Source organism: Canis lupus, chromosome 30 (assembly GCF_011100685.1).
Source record: "Canis lupus familiaris isolate Mischka breed German Shepherd chromosome 30, alternate assembly UU_Cfam_GSD_1.0, whole genome shotgun sequence".
In the NCBI taxonomy this organism is placed as follows: Eukaryota; Metazoa; Chordata; class Mammalia; order Carnivora; family Canidae; genus Canis; species Canis lupus.
In genome coordinates this window covers 19,502,634-19,522,521 of record NC_049251.1, presented here as the reverse complement: position 1 = coordinate 19,522,521, position 19,888 = coordinate 19,502,634, and the positions used below count along the sequence as shown (strand labels likewise).

The 19,888-nt window shown below is 34.4% G+C and overlaps 1 protein-coding gene across 4 annotated transcripts in view; it reads left to right on the top strand.

Moving 5' to 3' along the window:
- WDR72 (WD repeat domain 72) overlaps positions 1 to 19,888 on the top strand; it is a 220,893-nt gene that overhangs the window by 109,022 nt on the left and 91,983 nt on the right. For all 4 annotated transcript variants that reach the window (XM_038580460.1, XM_038580459.1, XM_038580462.1 and 1 more), the window contains 2 exons: positions 16,029 to 16,846; positions 19,611 to 19,702. In XM_038580460.1, the coding sequence (XP_038436388.1) occupies positions 16,029 to 16,846; positions 19,611 to 19,702 (910 nt within the window). The remainder of the gene's footprint in view (positions 1 to 16,028; positions 16,847 to 19,610; positions 19,703 to 19,888) is intronic.

Sequence of the window (19,888 nt, the reverse complement as noted above, 5' to 3'; positions counted from 1 at the left end):
AGAAATTCTCAAAATCTATAAATTTATTTATTTTTTAAAGATTTTATTCATTCATTCATGAGAGACAGAGAGAGAGAGAGAGAGAAAGAGAGAGAGAGAGAGAGGCAGAGACACAGGCAGAGGGAGAAGGAGGCTTCACACAGGGAGCCCAATGTGGGACTTGATCCTGGGACTCCAGGATCACACTCTGCGCCGAAGGCAGGCGCTAAACCGCTGAGCCACCCAGGGATCCCAAACATCTATAAATTTAAAGCCTAATGAGACTTGAAAAATGTTTGCAATATATTTGAGGATTAATATCTTTACATCAAAAAGGCTCTTATAAATTGATAAGGAAAAGATAAATAGTAAATTAGGAAATAGGGCAAACATTAACACTTAAATTGCAGAAGTATACCAATAGTCATTAAGTTTTTCTCACTAAAAACATCAATGCAAATTTTCTATCAGATTTTCTATAAGATTAATAAACATTAAAAGAAGTGCTGAATTCTTTAATGTTATGACAAAATAACTTATACACATTCACTTTTGGTTAAAGTGTGTTTTGAAAGAACCTTGCTGGAGCATAGTCTAACAATTTAAACATTTTAAAGGTATATATCTTTTCCACCTGCAATTTTACTTCAAAGAATTTTTTAAAAGACCTAGAATAGAGTTCTATGACCTCAAGCACAAACATGTTCACAGAAGTGATAGAAAACAGGGGTTTGTTTCCATTTGTAATCTATAGAGAAATGACTTACTTAAGGAACACATTTGTCCTTTTCCAAATTACCCCAAATTCTGCATCAGTGGAACTCTGAAGAGACACAGCTCAAAGTCAAGGCAATGACATCCAAGTATACCAGGAGTCAGGAATGGAGATGAGCTAACCACATAGACAGGAACCCACGGACGAAGGCAATCTGTTATGGGACACGTTGACTCTTGACTGACCCTGTAATTAGGTGCTTAAATGGGCTAGTGTTGTGAGGCACTTATTTTTCACTTAGACGACAGTTTCTTAAGTGAATTTTTCTGGTCACAGGAAGGTTAGAGATGGGTTTATGGAAATGTGCATCACTGACATCCAAGGGCTGAATTCCAAGTTACCATAAGCAAAAGCATACTTAATGTATTTTTTTATGTGCTGGATTTTATTTCTTATTTTTCTAAAAGACCTGGAATAACATCTTCAACTATTATGTGTCAGTATTGAACAGCTACTAGAAAGGAGATGCCATGAAGTCAGTACATTTACCCTCCATGGTTATAGGATTCAGCTTGCCTGACTCTTTAGGCTCAAAGAAGTCCTCTGTAAAAGACCTCATGTTTTATGAACTCTTAACAAATTCATGCTGGTGGAATGCCTTGAGGCCAAGGCATGGTCAGCTTTTTAGAGATTGGTTGGATGAAAATAGTGATATGTGTGTCTGTGTGTGTGTGTGATGACAAAAGGTAAATGTTGGAAAAGAAATAACGATGTCATGAAATACCCAAGAAAAGCAAGATGACTACTAGGAGGGATTAAAGGAGAAGCCTCTTGGGGAAGTGAGTTTTTTTGAGGGGTAGATTTTCTGTAGATGGATGTTAGGGCATTCTCAGCATAAGGACAAACACAGAGGCAGAGGAATCAGAAAAGGCTGGTAAGCCAAGACAATCAGGCAGCAGTGCCGAGCACCGATCACAGTTAGGTGAGGAGGCTGGGAAGAAATTTAGTCAGGAGAATGAGACCGCAAGCTGAGTGCTTCAGGGACCATATGTCCTGCTCAGCACTGAGTCGTCTTCACACTGCACCATGCCCAGCACATAGCAGATGCTTAGTGAAAAGTCAGTTGATTGGTAGCTGAATGAATGAATGAATGAATGAATGAATGAATGACTAGATGTGAAGGAGGGGACATAGTATGAGAGGCATTAAAGAGAAGACTTAAGAGAAGGAAATGATGATGTTCAGATGGAAGCCTAGCTCACCAGGAGAATATTGCAGTGAGGGATGTCAGGAGAGGATGTAAACTTTCTTAGTGAGGAGGCTGGTGTTGCTGTAACCATGGTTTAATACACATTTTAGAGCACAGATAATACCTTCCTGATATTTGAAAGTAAGAACGAATTTCTGACTTTTCAGTGTGCATCCCTGAAATTTGGTGAGATGTGTGTGCCAAAAAATATGGTTAGGAGGATGTATACAATCCTGATTACAAATCTAGAAGGATATTTTCTTTGACAACATACCAGTGACTCAATGTCTTTTTTTTTTTTTTTACTTCTGGGACCATGTTCAAATGAGCCTTTGCTGTGTTGCTGCAGAGTAGAAATCCATCATAGTGGATTTTGGTGTGATTTTTCTATTCCAGGATAACCCTCTGTTATACTGCTAGAAGGAAATGAAAGGCCTGCTAGGTTGAAAGCAAACCTGAGCATCTCTGACTTTGCTAAGGCACCAAGAACATTTATTGGCAGTGATGGGCCTGTCTTTAGATAGTGCCCACCGAGGTAGCCCTGGACTTTTATTCTCACCCCTGAAAAAAGATTCTGTCTCATATTACAGTAAGAGATTGCACCACACGTATCCTGGGACCTTTTCCTGGCTCTTTGTTGGTGACATACTGATAGTAAAGTTGAAGTTTACTCATGTTCACTTCTTGTCTTAGCATGAAAGGGAAATGGAGCACTTTGGTCAGCCAGTGCCGTTTCATGCATCAATCCTTCTGATTGTGTAGGAGACATGAACTTTTTTTGCAGTCCACAAATATTCTTGATTACTGCTATTTGCAAAATACTGATTTGGGAAGTAGAAAAAGAAGGAGGAGGAAGAGGAAAAGAGGAAGAAGAAAGAGAAGAAGAATCTGACATGAGTCCTGCTCTCAAATAGTTCACACCAGAAAATGCAGTTCCTGGGTTAAAGGAGCTTTACTTTGCAGGGAAAATTAAACTTCCATACATGAACACTTTCTGTGACCACTACCTGAGGCTGAGAGTGTGGTACAGAGAGTGATAGTTCAAGAGTGAAGGGAGGAGAGAGAGACGGGGCTGCAGTGAGCAAGGACACAAGAGTAAGGAGGTAGGATTTGGGCTTGGGGTAGAGCCAAGAAGAGTACAAGGATGGCTGTTGAGGAATAAGCAGAGGCAGACACACACAGTAGGAATAAGTTAAACATGTAGAAGGATCAGGCAAAGAAATGTGACCAATGAAAGAGGAGAGGTTAGGAAAAGTACACAAGAAAGGGAGAAAAGGACTTGACTGGAAGTCAAAGTGTACCAACCCAATGAACTTGGACTTAATTCTACAGGCATTTGGGAGCTTTTGAGAATCTGAAAGTAATATGCTCAAAGCACTTTTCTTTTCTTTATTTTTAATATTTATTTATATTTACCCTGAATTACTGTGGCAGTGCTGTGCAGGCTCCTGCTGTGCAGGGGCTAAGGCAGGCTACAAGTAGAGGGTATTCTGGTAAAGGCCACCCAAAACAATGAAGGTCCCTAGACTCTTATGGTAAAGATGTGGAAGTAAAGAAATGTTCTGTGGAGAACACGTTTTCACTAGTATAAAGACCTCAGGTGGACACATTAAAACATGTTGATTTCTCCTCAATAATAAGGTCATTGGCCCAATATAAAACTAATCAAGATGCAACAATAAAAAAGAACACAATGCTGATGCATACTACAACAGGAACGAATCTCACAACATTATACTGAAGCGAAAGGATCCAAATGCAAAAGTTCAGATATTGAATGATTCCCTTCATATAACATGTCCAAAATGGAAAAGCCATGGAGGCTTTTCCAGAAAGTGTATTAACGGCCGCCTGGAAGGAGGGATAGAAATGGGGAGTGGCAGCAAATAGTCGCAAGGGATCTTTTGAAGGTGATAGAAACATCGTAAAACCGGACTGTAGTAATGATTCTGCAAATGTAATGGTTCTCAGCAAATTTACTGAACATAAAATTGAACACTTACAACAGATGAATTTCATGGTATTCATATAGCACTTCAATAAAGGTGTTAAGAAAGACAAAGGGGATTTTTAAAACATGAGTTTGAGGTTAAAATGACATGCTACTGCATTTGAGGTTGGAATTTTTATACAGAATAACTAACGATAAAGCACAACTTAAAGCCAGGCCACATCAGTGGATGCTTTGAAGGAATAAAAGAGAAGCAAGAAGCCTGAAGATGAGGATGAATTATATTCCCAAAGTTTTTGAATTGGTTTCTTGGAGCTTTGACTGCATTTTTTTTCTACAAAGCAATGACAACAATGACACTAGGATGTTTAATTTATAGGCCAGCTACTCAACTCCCTTTAACCCACCGTGTTGACATGTGTTAACAACAGCATTTTAAATTCAACCAATCGCTTCTTACAGTGACTTTGTAAGAAAACACACCCTTAGCTCCCACCCAAGGAGAACGGGGATTCCAATGCCATCCTGTCTGTGTGGATATAAGGCTATAAAGGGTTAGGTAAAACTTGCCCCAAGGTACCATTAATTTATCATTTTCAAAAGTGAAGGGAGCTGAGTTCTGAGTCAAAAAAAAGTCTTATAGACATAGTTGTGTTTCATAAGCAGTTGGCATATAATTATTCAGTGTCTCCTGCTCTGCCTCTTCTGTGTTCTTAAATATAGTTCTTATATTTTCCTAATATTTCTAATAAATCCTTTTTAGTTTATTCTTTTTGCTGTTTTTCTTTCATATTTCCTTGTTCATTTTTGCATGTGTTATTTCCTTAATTTCTTTTTGATCCTTCTTTTCTCAGTTCATTCCACAGCATTGATTTCATCTAGAGTAGATACGTGTTTCAGCTCTTATTTTTTATCTAAGTATTAGATTTCCTACATTCTGATATTTGGATTTACAAGCTAACTTCTAGAGGAGATTTTTTGTCTTTTTTTTTTTTTGAATTTTGATGTATTTTATTTTTCTTTCTCTCCCTCTGTGCTCAGCTGATGTTCTGTGTTGGTTTTATTGTTGCTTCTGTTTACTTCCTCAAGGTCCTCAGTTCAGAATGAGGACTGGACTGGACTGATATCGGGTGTATGCTTGTCTGGTCAATGAACTAGCTTTTGAGTTGATTCAGTTAAGAGTTATATCACAATCTTTCTAGGTCATCTACTCCCCATAGACTTGACATTATCCTCAGAAATCAAATTCTAAAACCCAGCCATCTACTTGTAGACCTGATGCTAAGTGGACCTGTGACTTCAGCTCCATTTAGCATTTTGTGTTTCTGTTCCATGTTTAGTCCTCAGAGATGTTTATTTTGAGCTTCGTTAAACCTTTTTTGTGTTTCTATTTTCTCTCTTTTTAAAAAAAATATTTTATTTATTTATTCATGAGAGATACAGAGAGAGAGGCAGAGACATGGGCAGAGAGGAAAGCAGGCTCCATGCAGGGAACCTGATGTGGAACTTGATCTCAAGACCCTGGGATTACGACCTGAGTCTGAGCCAAAGGCAGCCACTCAACCACTGAGCCACCCAGGTGCCCCCTGTGTTTCTTTAAATAAATAAATAAATATATTTATTTATTTATTTATTTATTTATTTATTTAAAATAGTTGAAATATATATATTTCACATATATATATTTCAACTATTATTGGTATGCATTTGGAAGAAATAGTTTGCTTCAAATTCTAAACTTTTCCATCTTCAAATCAAAGTTAATTTATATTTTTAAAACCTCTACATTTTTTATAAAACAAAACAACTATCTGAATTTTTTAGTAGCAAAGATGTAGGCAGCTACTGTAATTTCTTTTTGTATCTGGGTGCCACATCTTCTGTTCTTTGAGGCTTAGATTTTGAAGATAGCTTCTTCTATAAGGATTATAAATTCATCTACATTGTAGATTTGTTTCTCAGAAAATTTTCTACTTCAAGAAATTATATTACTTTTTCTTTAAAACTACTTGAAAAATTTTCATTGTGATAAATCTTTTGATATGGATACTTTCCCTTGAGGATCGATACATTTTGTAGAATTCCTAATATTTTTTCTTGCATAAATTACACCTGTAATACATCAACTGTGATTTCCAATATTTATTTGATGAATAGAAATCATTTAAATTTTTCAGAATAACAAGAGTGCAGATTCTTTGTATTTTCTTATGATTATTTTCTAATCTGTTACAGTGGCTTTATCCATATCTAAGTAGCCAATGGTTTTTAGAGTGATCCCTCACCATAGGGTCTTTTATATTACCACCCTTCATTTTCTTAGGGATTATATTTAACATGCAGAGTGCCTCAATGTTTACATAACTCATTAAAATATGCAATTTTGAAAGTTATAAGCACACCTGGGAAAAGAAAGTTGAGAACAAGAGGAGGTGAAATTACGGAAAGTCAATATCTTAGTCCCTGTGATTAGCATGCAGACAGCAGAAAGTGATCTACCAGGAGTCAGAGGAATTGGAGAGCATAGCATAGCATACGTTAATCTGACAAGTTAGATATCACAAATACTAATAATGCATTTTATTTTTAACTTAAAAATGAAATGATATTATTAAAATAATATAATTTATTTTATATTTAACTAAGTTTAGATTATGATTGTAATTGCACACTAATCTTTAAGTGACAATAGAACGAATTGTGTATTTTGTCTTGTGTATTTTTTTCTGATTTAATTGTATGGTATATAATCTGTCACTTTTTACTTTATTTTTGGATTTCACAATACAGAGTTATTTTAGAGAAGTATTGAAAAGATAAGTTTTCTACAGCCCTCTCTTAATACTCTTTATATTAAAAGATTTGTCATTTGAAGCATCTGAATTAATTCTCTCTTCTTCAGTTGTTAACTTGTCTTCTCCACTGGATCCTTATTTGTTAGTGGCATTGGGTGTGAAGCAGTTCTGACATCCCTGTCTGGCTTTAGTGTAATTCTTCATTTTCATTTTTAACAGCATTTGCTATCTACTCTGTGATTGGAATACACCATTTAATAATCAGTCAGAGCCTGACTAATGGGTGGGGTGGGACTTTATATTAGAAACGGAGGCATGTTTAGGTACTAGTTTTATAAGTGATCAGTTCATTAGTGAATGTTTTTTTTATAATGATGGCTTTTTTGTTTTTATATATCTGTGAATATGGTGTTACATGCAATGTATGCTTAGCTAATGATGTTACTTTGTACATCTTAGAAATAATAAATGAGAAACATTATTCTATTCTTTGAGAAATTTAAGTCACATAATGTCGTGTGAAAAATAGTCAAAAAAAAAAAAAAAAAAAAACCACAATGGACTTGGGAACCCTGACTTGGCTATTTACCAAATGAGTAACCAGGTAATTCAGTTTACTTCTATTCCTCATTTTCTGTAGGTTTAAGATCAGATAATTTCTAAATTCTTCTGGCTCTATTATAATCAAATACCTAGAATATTTCTGCAGCTAGTGTCTATATGACTTTTCACATAGTATTTAAATATTTGTATTAGGTATTATTGCACAAAGTCACAAAAGTGAGAAGATAAATGTAGTTTTAAGCATCAATTTTACAAAACTTATTTTGTGGTTGTGGTAGGTTGGGCAGGTCAGATCCTTTCACAACAAACTCAGTGGGGGATCCAATATGTTTTCAGAAAGAAGTTTTATCAGAACATGTTGTCAGACAGTGCATTTCCACCTTCAAAGGCAGGGGGTAGAACCAGTCTTGTTTAACCATTTTGTCTCTCCGAATCAAATAGAAAAAGAAGAGGCACAAGCTGAACACAGCAGGATAAAGGAAAAATAAGCAAATGAATAGACTTTTTAAAATAAAGATGTTATACCTTCACATCCATCACATTTTTTTCTTCTAAACTTTTGGGTCTTTTTTGGTTCTCCTTTTTATGTGTATATTGGGTTGTTGAAAAGTTTGAATTTTGTGTTGTTGACTTTAGTTTTCTTGTCATTTATTCTGGGTTCTTGCTGGTAGTGGAAGAATAATTTCTCTCTTCTGCTGGCCATCTGGGATTCACTTGCAGACTTTCTGACTCAGTAGCTTTTCCCAAAGTCCGTGTACTCAGACAAAGAGCTCTTTTCTGTGGGCCTCTTCCTAGTCCCCACCTGCTGTTTAGAGCATTCACATGTAGATATATCAGTACCATTTTACTCACCAAGCTCACAAAGTTCAGAGGTTGGAATGGACCATTGTCCCCTAGTGCTACCCTCTTGCCCTCCTGATTGTAAACAACACCTTCTCTGTTGCTTCAACCTGGAACTTGAGAGAGTGGGAGTAAAGGTGTTGGGATAGTGGGACAAATACCAGCACGCAAAGCCTGGACAGCACATTTTAGAGAATTAATGTCAGGCAGTCAGACAGTATTCTGTAAATAACACGTGAACTAATAACTTAAAATTTATATTTAGCCCTCACAATTTTGCAGTGATATAGATTCTATTAAATACTTTTTTGTATTTGATTACTTGTTCTAGATTTTAATTGTAATAAGATTGATGGAAGTTTCTAAATACTTCTGTTAAATGATAGTTTACATAAACTTGATCGTTCTAAAAGTAATATAATTGTGTTTATATTTTTACACAACATTATTCAGTCATGATTCAGCAGAATACTTTTATTTTTAGCAGGGCTTTATTTATTTATTTATTTATTTATTTATTTATTTATTTATTTATTATTTATGAGAGACACAGAGAGAGAGGCAGAGACACAGGCAGAGGGAGAAGCAGGCTTCTCGGTGAGCAGAGCGCCTGATGTGGGACTCAGTCCCAGGACCCCAGGATCATGACCTAGCTAAAGTCAGACTCTCAACCATTGAGCCACCCAGGTGCCCCTTTAGCCGGGTATTTTTAATAGAATTCTTGTTTGCAGAAATATATAGTGTACAGTGCCATATAAATATAAATAAGGTTAACATTTATTATAGCCTTTGCTAAACATTACTAAATATTGTGCATGTCCAATCTATAATGTGAAAGCTCAGTAATTAGTATTATTGGCATTTATTGTCTACATTGCTTATGTTCAAAATGATGGTAGTATTGTTTTTAAAGTCCTTTCGTAACATAACTTTAAAAATATACTATTTCTTAAAAGATTTAACAATTTTTAAACAACAATAACAATCTAGTATTATAATATTCAATCATTTTAGCACATTTAAATATAACAATGGTGGGACACCTGGGTGGCTCAGGGGTTGAGCATCTGCCTTTGGCTCAGGGCGTGATCCCAGGGTCAGGATCCAGTCCTGCATCAGGCTCCCTGTAAGGAGCCTGCTTCTCCCTCTGCCTACGTCTCTGCCTCTCTCACTGTGTCTCTCATGGATAAATAAATAAAATATTAAAAAAAAAACATAACAATGGTTTATACTTATAATCTGACTTGTTTCCAAATGAAAACCAAATTTATTGTATGTTAAAGAAAACAGGGGGCACCTGGGTGGTGCAATTGGTTAAGTATCTTGCTCTAGGTTTCAGCTCAGGTCATGATCTCAGGGTTTTGGAATCAAGCCCTGCATTGGGCTTCTTTCCCTCACCCTCTACCCCTCCCACCCTAGACCCCCCCCCCACCACACACACACACACACACACACACACACACACACACTCATGGGCTCGCGCTCTCTCTCTCTCTCTCTCTCTCTCTTCCTCAAATAAATAAAGAAATCTTTAAAAAAAAACTTGGAATAATACTTTTGATTTGAAAATATTCTAAAGCGTCCAGTTGCTCCTGAGGCTTAAGGTGATTATATTTAGGGAGCCATCCAGGCACCCCGAGAAAATAATGGTGAATATTTTTAAGACTCTTGATACATGTCATAGTAATGTTTTTGAAAAAAGGATAAGGCCATCTAGATGTCATCAGAGTCCTGTTAAAACATGCACTTGACAGCATGAGATCCTCTACTTTTCGTTTGCTATGTTTGAGAAGATTTTAGCAAATATAAGGGCTCAGAACCAGTGTTGTCTGTAAACTTTTATACTTGTTTCATTTTTATTGAGATAAATGGTTTAAAAACTATCCCCCTCTGTGATATTTTTGTCTCCTGCTCATTTTATGTCTTGAGATATGAGTATTTTCCTAATTATTTTTTGCGAGTTGTGTATATATCTAAAATATTAGCCTTTGATTTTCTAGCAAATCTAATGTTTAAATTTAATATGATTAATGTATTTTTGCAGAAGGAGGCACAATGTTAAAAACATCTAGATAGCCATATCCGTTATTGACATTTTTCTTGGCCATTCTTATTACTTTTTAAAAAGAATTTTGTTTAGTATATTAAAAATGTAGGTTTTGTAGAAATTTTAAAAATAGGTATAATCAAAGGGTGCCTGGCTGGCTCAGTTGATAGAACATGTGATTCTTAGTCTCGGAGTTGTGAGTTTAAGACCCATGTTGGGTATAGAGATTACTTAAAAATAAAACCTTTAAAAATAGATATAATCAAAAGGAGATGTTAAGAAATCTCTGCAATTTTATAAAAGATGGGATTATGCTTTTTAAATCTAGGGATTTTTCTCATAGACAATGTATGTGAACTTCTTGCCAGGGCATTAAATATTTTACAAAAAAATCTCTTTTTAATATGTCCTTGGTATTTTAATATGTCCATGTATCATAATCTATTTAGCTTAGTCTGTATTATGGGACATTTAAGTTATCTTCAGCTTATTGATGTAGAAAATTCTACAGTGAACATGCTTTTTCATGTAATTTTGTGTGCCCTTGTATTTTATCTTTAGGATAAATCATTTTTAAAAGAATTTCCATATCCCAGGTGTTACAATTTAAGTTGTTGATACATTTTGCCAACTGTGTTTCATAAGAGAGATGCCAATTGAGAATGAGATTCACCCATTGTGAAATATAAGAGAGCCCATTCTCTCTCCCTCCTTACCCACAATTGCAGTTACCCATGGTTCAGAAGTAGATGATCCTCCTCTTGAAATATTATGAGGTCAGTGGTAACCTAAAGCTATACCACACTGCCTATGTCATTTACCTCATTTTATCTCATCTGTAGGCATTTTATCATCTCACATTATCACAAGAAGGGTGAATCTATTACAATAAGATATTTTGAGAGAGAGTCCATATTCCCATTGCTTTTATTACAGTATATTTTTTTTTTTAAATTTTTATTTATTTATGATAGTTACACACACAGAGAGAGAGAGAGAGGCGCAGAGACACAGGCAGAGGGAGAAGCAGGCTCCATGCACCGGGAGCCTGACGTGGGATTCGATCCCGGGTCTCCAGGATCGCGCCCTGGGCCAAAGGCAGGCGCCAAACCGCTGCGCCACCCAGGGATCCCTATTACAGTATATTTTTCTAAGTGTTCTCTTTTATTATTAGTTATTACTGTTAATCTTTTCCTGTGCCTAACTTATAAATTAAACTTTATCAAAGGGATGTATGCATAGGGAAAAACAGTAAATATAGGGTTTAGTGGTATCTGTGGTCTCAGGCATCTACTAGGAGGCTTTGGAACATGTATCCCATGGATTAGGGGGAGGTACTGAAATTTAATTTTTATTCCTATTTACAAACCTAATTTCTATCTATGAGTGGGCTAATAAAATAAACATCTCTACTCCTTGGGTACTTGGCAGTCACAAACACAAATTCTCTATTGAAGAATGCATTTTCAACCCATGGCTCAAAGGCTTCTCACTGATAATGTTTCACACTTGCACACACCCCGTTATAAAACATAAGGAAACAGAAAAGCATCCGCAAAATCAAAAACCAATGTTGTACTCAGAAGGATTTTAAAAATTGGATTTATAGATACATCATACAAAAGAAGTACTTTTTAAAAAATAAAAGAATGGTTTAAAAATATAAGAAATAATTGACTGTAAAAGCAAACAATCTGTTTTTTAAGAGGCCAAATAGAATTTACAGAGATTGAAAATGTAAAATTAAAATTAAAAACTCAATGGGTAAGTTAAATGTTATAGTAAAGACAAGTGAGAAGAAAATTGGCAAGCTAAAAGAGAATTCTGAAGTGATACCCAGATACCCAGCATGAGGCACAAAGAGAAAAAGAGATTAAAAAAAAAACATGAGAGGACAGAGTGTCTGACAAACAGCTCATCAGAGTTCTGCATGGGGCTAAAGGAATGGAGAGGGAACATATTCAAACAGGTAAGTCAGAACTTAACAAAATTAAGAAAAGATAGGAATACTCAGATATAATGTAAGATTGGGGGAAAACATCCACACTTAAAAGAATTCTAGTGATTCTACGATTCTATCCTGAATAGTAAAGACAAAAAGATTTGAAAAGACAGAGTGACAGAGTACCAGCTGACATCTCAACTGAATCAAAGACTACAGGAGAATGCCTTCAAAAATGCTCTAAGAAAATAAGTGAGATTAAAATTGTACATTCAGTGAAACGATCTTCCAAGAAAAACATTACTCCATTAAGAGGATCTACAAAGTCAAAAAGTTGATTCTTTGAAAAGAATATCAAAATCAATAAACTTCTGGCAAGAGAAAAAAAAAGTAAAAGCAACAAAATTAATATCAGAAATGAAAAAGAACCCATAGCTACAGGAAGTTTAAAAAACTGATAAGCAAATAATATAAGCCTCCCTCTGAACTATCACTAAACTATCAAAAGAAATTAAGCATGGTCTAAGTAAGGGGGAGATACACCCTGGAACTTGACAAACATCCTCAAACCTGTATGAAAGAGTGAAAGACCATAGGAACAACTGAATAGGAGAACCTACCCGCCAGATCTGAAGTCTCTTTGTAAAGCTCTTTAGACCATGGAATATTGTGGGTCCTAGATAAATTAATATCCCAGGCAGCAATAAGAAAAGGATAACTAGAAAGTTTATAAAAGCCATGGGTAGGCACTTTATACAACAACATGAAAGGCCAATGAAATATTGCCTTGATAATTAATGATAATAATTGAAGAAATGAAAATTAAAATTATAAGAGATACCAACTTATATCCCATATATTGACAAAAATAAGATCCTGTGTTAATGAGGATGTGGTTTATGGAAACTCTTCATACAATGCTTTGAGATTTATAGATTGGTGCAAATCACTTGGGAGAAGAATTTCGGATAACCTTACGGTTAAGGAAGTACATGTCTTATGAATTATTGTTACTCTAGAAACTTTTACAAATGTGAACCAGAAGTCTTTACCAGGAGAATATTCACTGTAGCTTTTTTCTTTCTTTTTGCAATAATGAGTCTTGGAAATAATGTAAATGGCCATTTAAAAACAGTAGATAGATAAACTATATTATCATAAAGCATAATACTTTTTACAACAGTGAAAATGAAAGAACTACAGGTATAATCATCAACAAATATGAATCCTACAAATAGAAGTTTTCACATAGATAAAGCAAATTGGAACATTATAAACACTGTGTTAGTATTTATATGAAAATATAAAACAAGCAAATTAAATAAGTCAGTTGGAAATACATATTTAAGGTTAAGATGCTAAATGAAACCAAAGAAATAATAAACATGAAATTCAAAGTATTGGTCACCTCTGACAGTAGACAGAAGTATAGAATAGGGGAAAGTTCTATTTTTTTATCCAGAATGGAACACTTCGTTAATATTCATTTGGCATTTCATTAACATTATTTATTTACTATGAAATTAAAATACAGAAAAAATAAGCACAGGACAAAAATGGATAGCACAATGAATTCCCTCCAAGTGCCTACTTGCATAATCACTACAAAAATGAAGTAAAAAAATACTCGGCACTGTAGAAACTATGTCCTCCTGTCCTCCAAAGGTAATCACTATCCTTATAGATTTAAATCTGTGTATGCATCCTTGAACCCTATTGGGGTTTTTTGCCCGTTTTTTTTTTTTTAACTTAACATGAATGACATCATACAGTAATTATTTTGTGTCTGGCTTCTTTGGTCAACATTATGTGAGTAGATTCACACACTTTGTACCTGTTGTTGAATATCTATAGTTCTCTAATTTTCACTATTGTATCATTTTTTGTTGCATGGATACATCACAACGTCTATCCATTCCACTGTCAGTGGACGTTTAAGTTCTAGTGTGGGGCAACAATGAATAATGGTGCCATATAGTTATGTCCATGTTTCTTTATATACAACATTGATAATGCTAAAAAGACCAAATATATGGTTTGTCTGTTATTTCATATGTATTAAACATTACATAATAATAAATATTGTAAGAAGTCTTCTTTGCCAAATTAATAGGTAATAAATGGTACTATTATCTCAGTTTTGCTTGGTTACTATGGGTGGTGAACATTTTCTTTCATATTTTAATTTGGATGTTATTCTTTGTGAATTGCTTTTGATGCTGTTTGCTCATTTTTTTAGACTGTATAGTACTCTTTATTTTTGATTTGCAAAAATCATTTATGAATAATTACATTAATCTTATTAGTGGAAATATTGTTTTTAAGTTTGCCCCATTTTGATTTTTTACCTTTAAGTTTTTTAACAGTTGGTTTTTAAATTTTATTTTTTATAATCATAAATTAAATATGTCACTGCAACAAACTCCAAAAAACTAAAAAAAAAAAAAAAAAGAAAGAAAAGAAACAAATAAACAAAAAAACCCTAAGATATAAATAAAGATTATTTTAATCCTCTCTTCCCAATTAACTGTTGTTAGCATTTTGGTGCATGCCTTTTGTGACTATATATATGTGTGTGTGTGTGTATTTATGTTAACTATATATATTAATTATATATAATGTATACATATATTTATATTATATATTAAATGCATGTATGTATATATACTTACATATGTATATATATCAATATGTAAATATATATATTCACACACGTAGTTTTGCAAAAGGGGGATTATTTTTTTCTGCCTAATAGAGCAGTTTTCCCAATAGACATAGTTTTACACCAGCATTTTTAAATATTTTAATGCTGTTTCATTGTATGCATAAGCTAATCGTTCATTCAACAAATATTTATTGAAAAAAACAAATATTTATTGAGTCCCTTAGTAATGCTATATATATCAGCATCGTTTTATAGACATAAGGGGCAAAACAATGCACAGAACTCCTGCAAAGGTGGACTTTGAATGCTACAGAGGAAGATATACAGTAAACAAACAAGTATCTCATGTAATATAAGGTAACCATAAGTATGAGGGAGAAAAAAAGCAGTGGATAGAGAGTAATGAGGATGTTAGAGTAATGAATATAGCAATGGGTTGGAATGAGGAGCGAAGGTACTCAAGGAAGGCCTCATAAATGAGCAAAAACATAACAAGTATGGGAGCCAACCATGCCAATATTTTGGGCAAAATCATTTTAGGCAGAGAAAGAATAAATGCAAGTTCATAGCACAAGGCTTACCAAGAAAAAAAAAAAAAGCTATTTGACACTTGTTAGCATCTAGGTTATTTCCAAATATTTAAAATTTTAAACAAATTTGAAGACACCATTTTCATCAAGACTTTCTAAATTCTTGCAGATGTTCTTTTCTTCCCCTTAATTTTCAAGCCCTTTTTCCCTATTGTATATCTTCATGGCTATGTTGATAGGAAGATATAAAATCATATATAAAAGGACATTATCTTACTCCCTCGTCTTAATTCATATTTTTAGAGGAAAAATAAAAGTTTTATGGAGGAAAAAAGTTTTTAAGAAATATTAAGAATATAAAATGTTTGGGGCACCTGGGTGGCTCAGTGGTTGAGCGTCTGCCTTCAGCTCAGGTCCTGATCGCCCAGCCCTGGGATCAAGTCCCACATCAGGCTCCCGGCAGAGAGCCTGCTTCTCCCTCTGCCTATGTCTCTGCCTCTCTCTGTGTCTTTCATGAAAAAATAAATGCAATCTTAATAAAAAGAATATAGAATATTTAAGGAATATTGGAATATTGGATGTTTAATTTAGAGAGGAATTTTTAGAACTAAGACAAAAAATTGAAATGACTTGCCTTTAATTGTACTGCTACTTAATACTTTCTTTTTATGCCATTTTAATATGGAACCTTTAATAAAACCACTTAAAAATAATAACCTTGACACATATATATATTTTTTAATACCCTTAGGTTGCTGATGCCAGGTCTTTCTCAGGACCTTTTAATGTCTTGCCTGTGAAGATAAAATGGAGTAACATTGGCTTTCATATCCTTCTATTTGATCTGGAAAACCTGGTTGAACTTTTACTGCCAACTCCAATCTGTGATGTTGACCCTTCCAATTCGTTCTATGGTAGTGAGATCCTGAGAAGAGCCAAAAGCACAGTGGAGAAGAAAACATTGACTCTGAAAAGAAATAAAACTGCTTGTGGTTCTCTGTCAGCAGAAGTACAAGCCAAGCCTGTTGTTGAAAACCCAGCCCAAGGAGATAATACTGTCAAGTTCTTAGAAGAAAGTGATGGCATTAAAAGGCAGAAAAAAATGAAGAATTCCAAGAAGATGCACCCTAAGCCATCAAGAAAAGTGGATGCCAACATCACAATAGATGCAGCTAAATTGTTTCTATCTTGCTTTTTGCCATGGGGAGTGGATAAAGAATTAGATAATCTCTGCATTAAGCATCTCAATATTTTAAAGCTTCAGGATTCAGTTTCTTTAGGACTTGCCTCAAATGAAGATTGCTTCTCATTGATGCTGCCGGGATGGGATATATGCAATGCTGAAATGAAAAAAGACGATTCAAAAGTAAATTTATTTTCCGAAAAAGTTTTGGACTTGTCAAATAAATACACGTCCACTCTTCCAAATCAGGTTGGGATGCCAAGAGGTCTGAAGAGTAATTGTGATTCTTTGCAAGAGCCAAACACTCTAGTTTATTTATTGGGCAGACTGTTTGTAGTTAGTAGGTTAGTTAACATGCCTTTAGAGTTCGCATGTGGAACTGCCAGGTAAGACATGCATAAAGATCTTGACTATTGTTATTTGGGACATTAAAAAAAATTATCATTATTTGCTACATTCAGCTCTCTAATCACCCTCCCTCCTTTCCTTCCTTCCTTTCTTCCTTTTTGGAGATGAAGAGCGAATGTGCAACAACTCCCTTAACTCAAAACACATTTAAGAAAATCTTCCTCTTAATTCTTTGGGACTGGAGGATAATTTGGGCAATAAATCTATATATTTGAAAATGTATTCATTCAACAAATATCCATTGCTCTCATAATATGTGCCAGGAAAATCATAGTGCTGGGTGCTGAATGATTTAATAGATAGGTAGAGAGAGAGAGAGATGATAGATAGATTGATTCATATACACACCTTAAAATCCATTTTACTTGCTGTGAATTAAATATGAACAAAGAACATTTAAGTAAATGTCAATGATAATGTATTTCATATATCATCAGAAAAAGTTTTAAAATTTCATACCTCAAATCTTACCATTTAATTTATACTTTCACGTGTTAAACTGGAGGAGGCTATCAGTAATTCATTTATAAAAAGTGCAGATTAGTAAAAGTAGCTATTGTTTTTTGAATGCTTAATATCTATTAGTCATCATGTAAGTACTTTACTTACATAATTTCATTTAATATGCAAACTGGCATATAGGTGCTATTATTCTGTTCTTTGTAGAGATGAGGATATTGAGTCTTATGGAGAGAAAATATCAACTCCAAGATTAATTCAGCTCCTAGAGGCTGATTCAAAGCTGACCACCAGTCTAATTCTGGAGCCTAATTCATTATTAATCTTAACTCTGTGGGTTTACCTTCTTCCACTGCTAGAATTCAGCATAGTTTTTCAGAGTCTGATGTTAGAGGATTGAACTCAAGCACTCACTGCATATGTCCTTAGCACTAGCCTATGAGGAACTATAAAGAAATTTCTCATTTGGGTAGGAACTAATTCAAATGATAAAAATAATACACATAAAATAAATGGAAAACACTGAAGTAGGGTAAATGAGGAAAAAATCTTTGTCACATAGATAAGTATTTTGGTGGTTAAAGAGTAATTAGTGAGAGATGAAACCATCGGAACGCTTTTACAAAAGAGACATTGTTCTCACTTTCCAATATATCGTGGTAAATGGTCCTTGACATTTCCATTCTGTGATAGGAGCTCAGTTCCAGGCACTGTATGATTGGCACAGTTTCTGCCCTTAGTGGGCCTACAGTATGGTAACAAGTCTATGTAGATTATATAGGATTCAATGTTATGATTCCATCCATTAAAATGCTTCTATACTACAGGGTTTCCCATTTTCTGTTCTGTGCCCTAATAAGGAGGAAGTAGACTGATAAATTTCTGTGATCTGTATACTTACTCTTCCTCTATTTTCTTCTGTTTATTTACATATATCTATATATGTATACATGTATAAGATTTTCCTCTATTTCTTTTATTCTATTTATTTATATTTATATATATTACATATAATTTCTTCTATTTCTTTCTTATGTTTATTTATATAAATATAAACAGAAGAAAAAATATATATACATTTATATGTGTGTGTATGTATGTACATATATGTATGTATAAATTTCATATAGGCTTCTTTTAGTTTTCTCTTCTTTCTATTACTTAGAAAATTACAAAGAATTGAAAATATGGTAAGAAAAGAAAAGTGCAGTCAGCCTAGAGCCTGAAAACCTGGGAATAAATCCTGGTTTTGTTGTTTAACTAGCCAGGTAGCTTTAGACAAGTTACTTAGCCCCTCTGGGCCATGCTTTCCTCATTTAGAAAATGAGGTGGGTGGGATAGATCACCATTAAGATTTCTTCAGATTCTTAAAAACCTGGGCTGCTAACAAATTCTGTTTGTCTAATCAGAGCCAATGAGGGACTTTGTTACTGTTTGATGGAGGTTTTCATTCTGAGTTTGCTCCTGATAATAGAGTACAAAATGTAGAGGGTGTTTCTGGGGCCCCGAGGGGAGATTATGGGCTTTCAGCCTGCCTTCCACTAAATAGCCTAAGTTGCTGCCATCCATTACTTAATTCTTTACAAAATTCATCATTAAAACAAACACAATATTGAAGGAGTTGTTGGGATTAGAGACTGCCTCCCAAAATCAGTGACTTCAACTTTGATCTGCTGTCAGACTGTGTGTCATTTTTTAGGAAGTCAAAATAATACGTAGGATTTGTCAGACCAAATCTTTCCAACAGATTTGGCCATTTCACTAACATTTCACTGTGGTTTTGAAGGTTGAGAAATCCTTGTGTGCTTAACAACTGAGTGCATGACCTAACTGTATTTTAAGGTAAGAGCCATGAGTATATCCCTAAAGAGTATCTGAAAGTTCCTATAATAGAATCCCTGGCTAGGGTAAAGCCTGCCTTCATCAGGTCTTACACTACCTGGGAAGAACTCTGGCAGATGCCAACATATTAGAATTCAAAATATATTACATTAGTCACAAATTACATGACTTAACGTAGTGGGGCTCCTCCTGGAAAAGTGAGTCATAAGGTAAATTCGGTAAACTAAGATTCAAAACTGGGATTAAGATTTTAGGTAGGAACAAAGTGGAGAGTAAGATTTACCAAAGAGATTAATGTGGACGACGTTAAAAATAACGTGCTAAAAATAATTTGTGTTCTATTCCTGAATTTTTGAATTGGTCATGCACTCATTTTTAAATTTATTTCTAAAAATACTTTCCATACATCTTTAATGATATCCTTTATTTTTTCCCCCGCAGGTCTTTCAAAATGGAATCTGTGCACAACAAGGCAAAAAGTCCTGGGAATGAGATTTTGAATATTTCAAGCTTCTATGGTTACTTACGAAATGGTAAGGGACTCACAGATATAGTCTGATATTTTTCCTCTATAAAATAGAAAATAACTAGTCTATCTATAACTGGATCACATGCTACAGTTTAGAATGAGCAGTGTTTGCATTTATTGTTTGATTTAGTTTGCATTTCACATGGCTATACTTTTGTATTCTGTATTTGAAATATATATGATGTTTTTA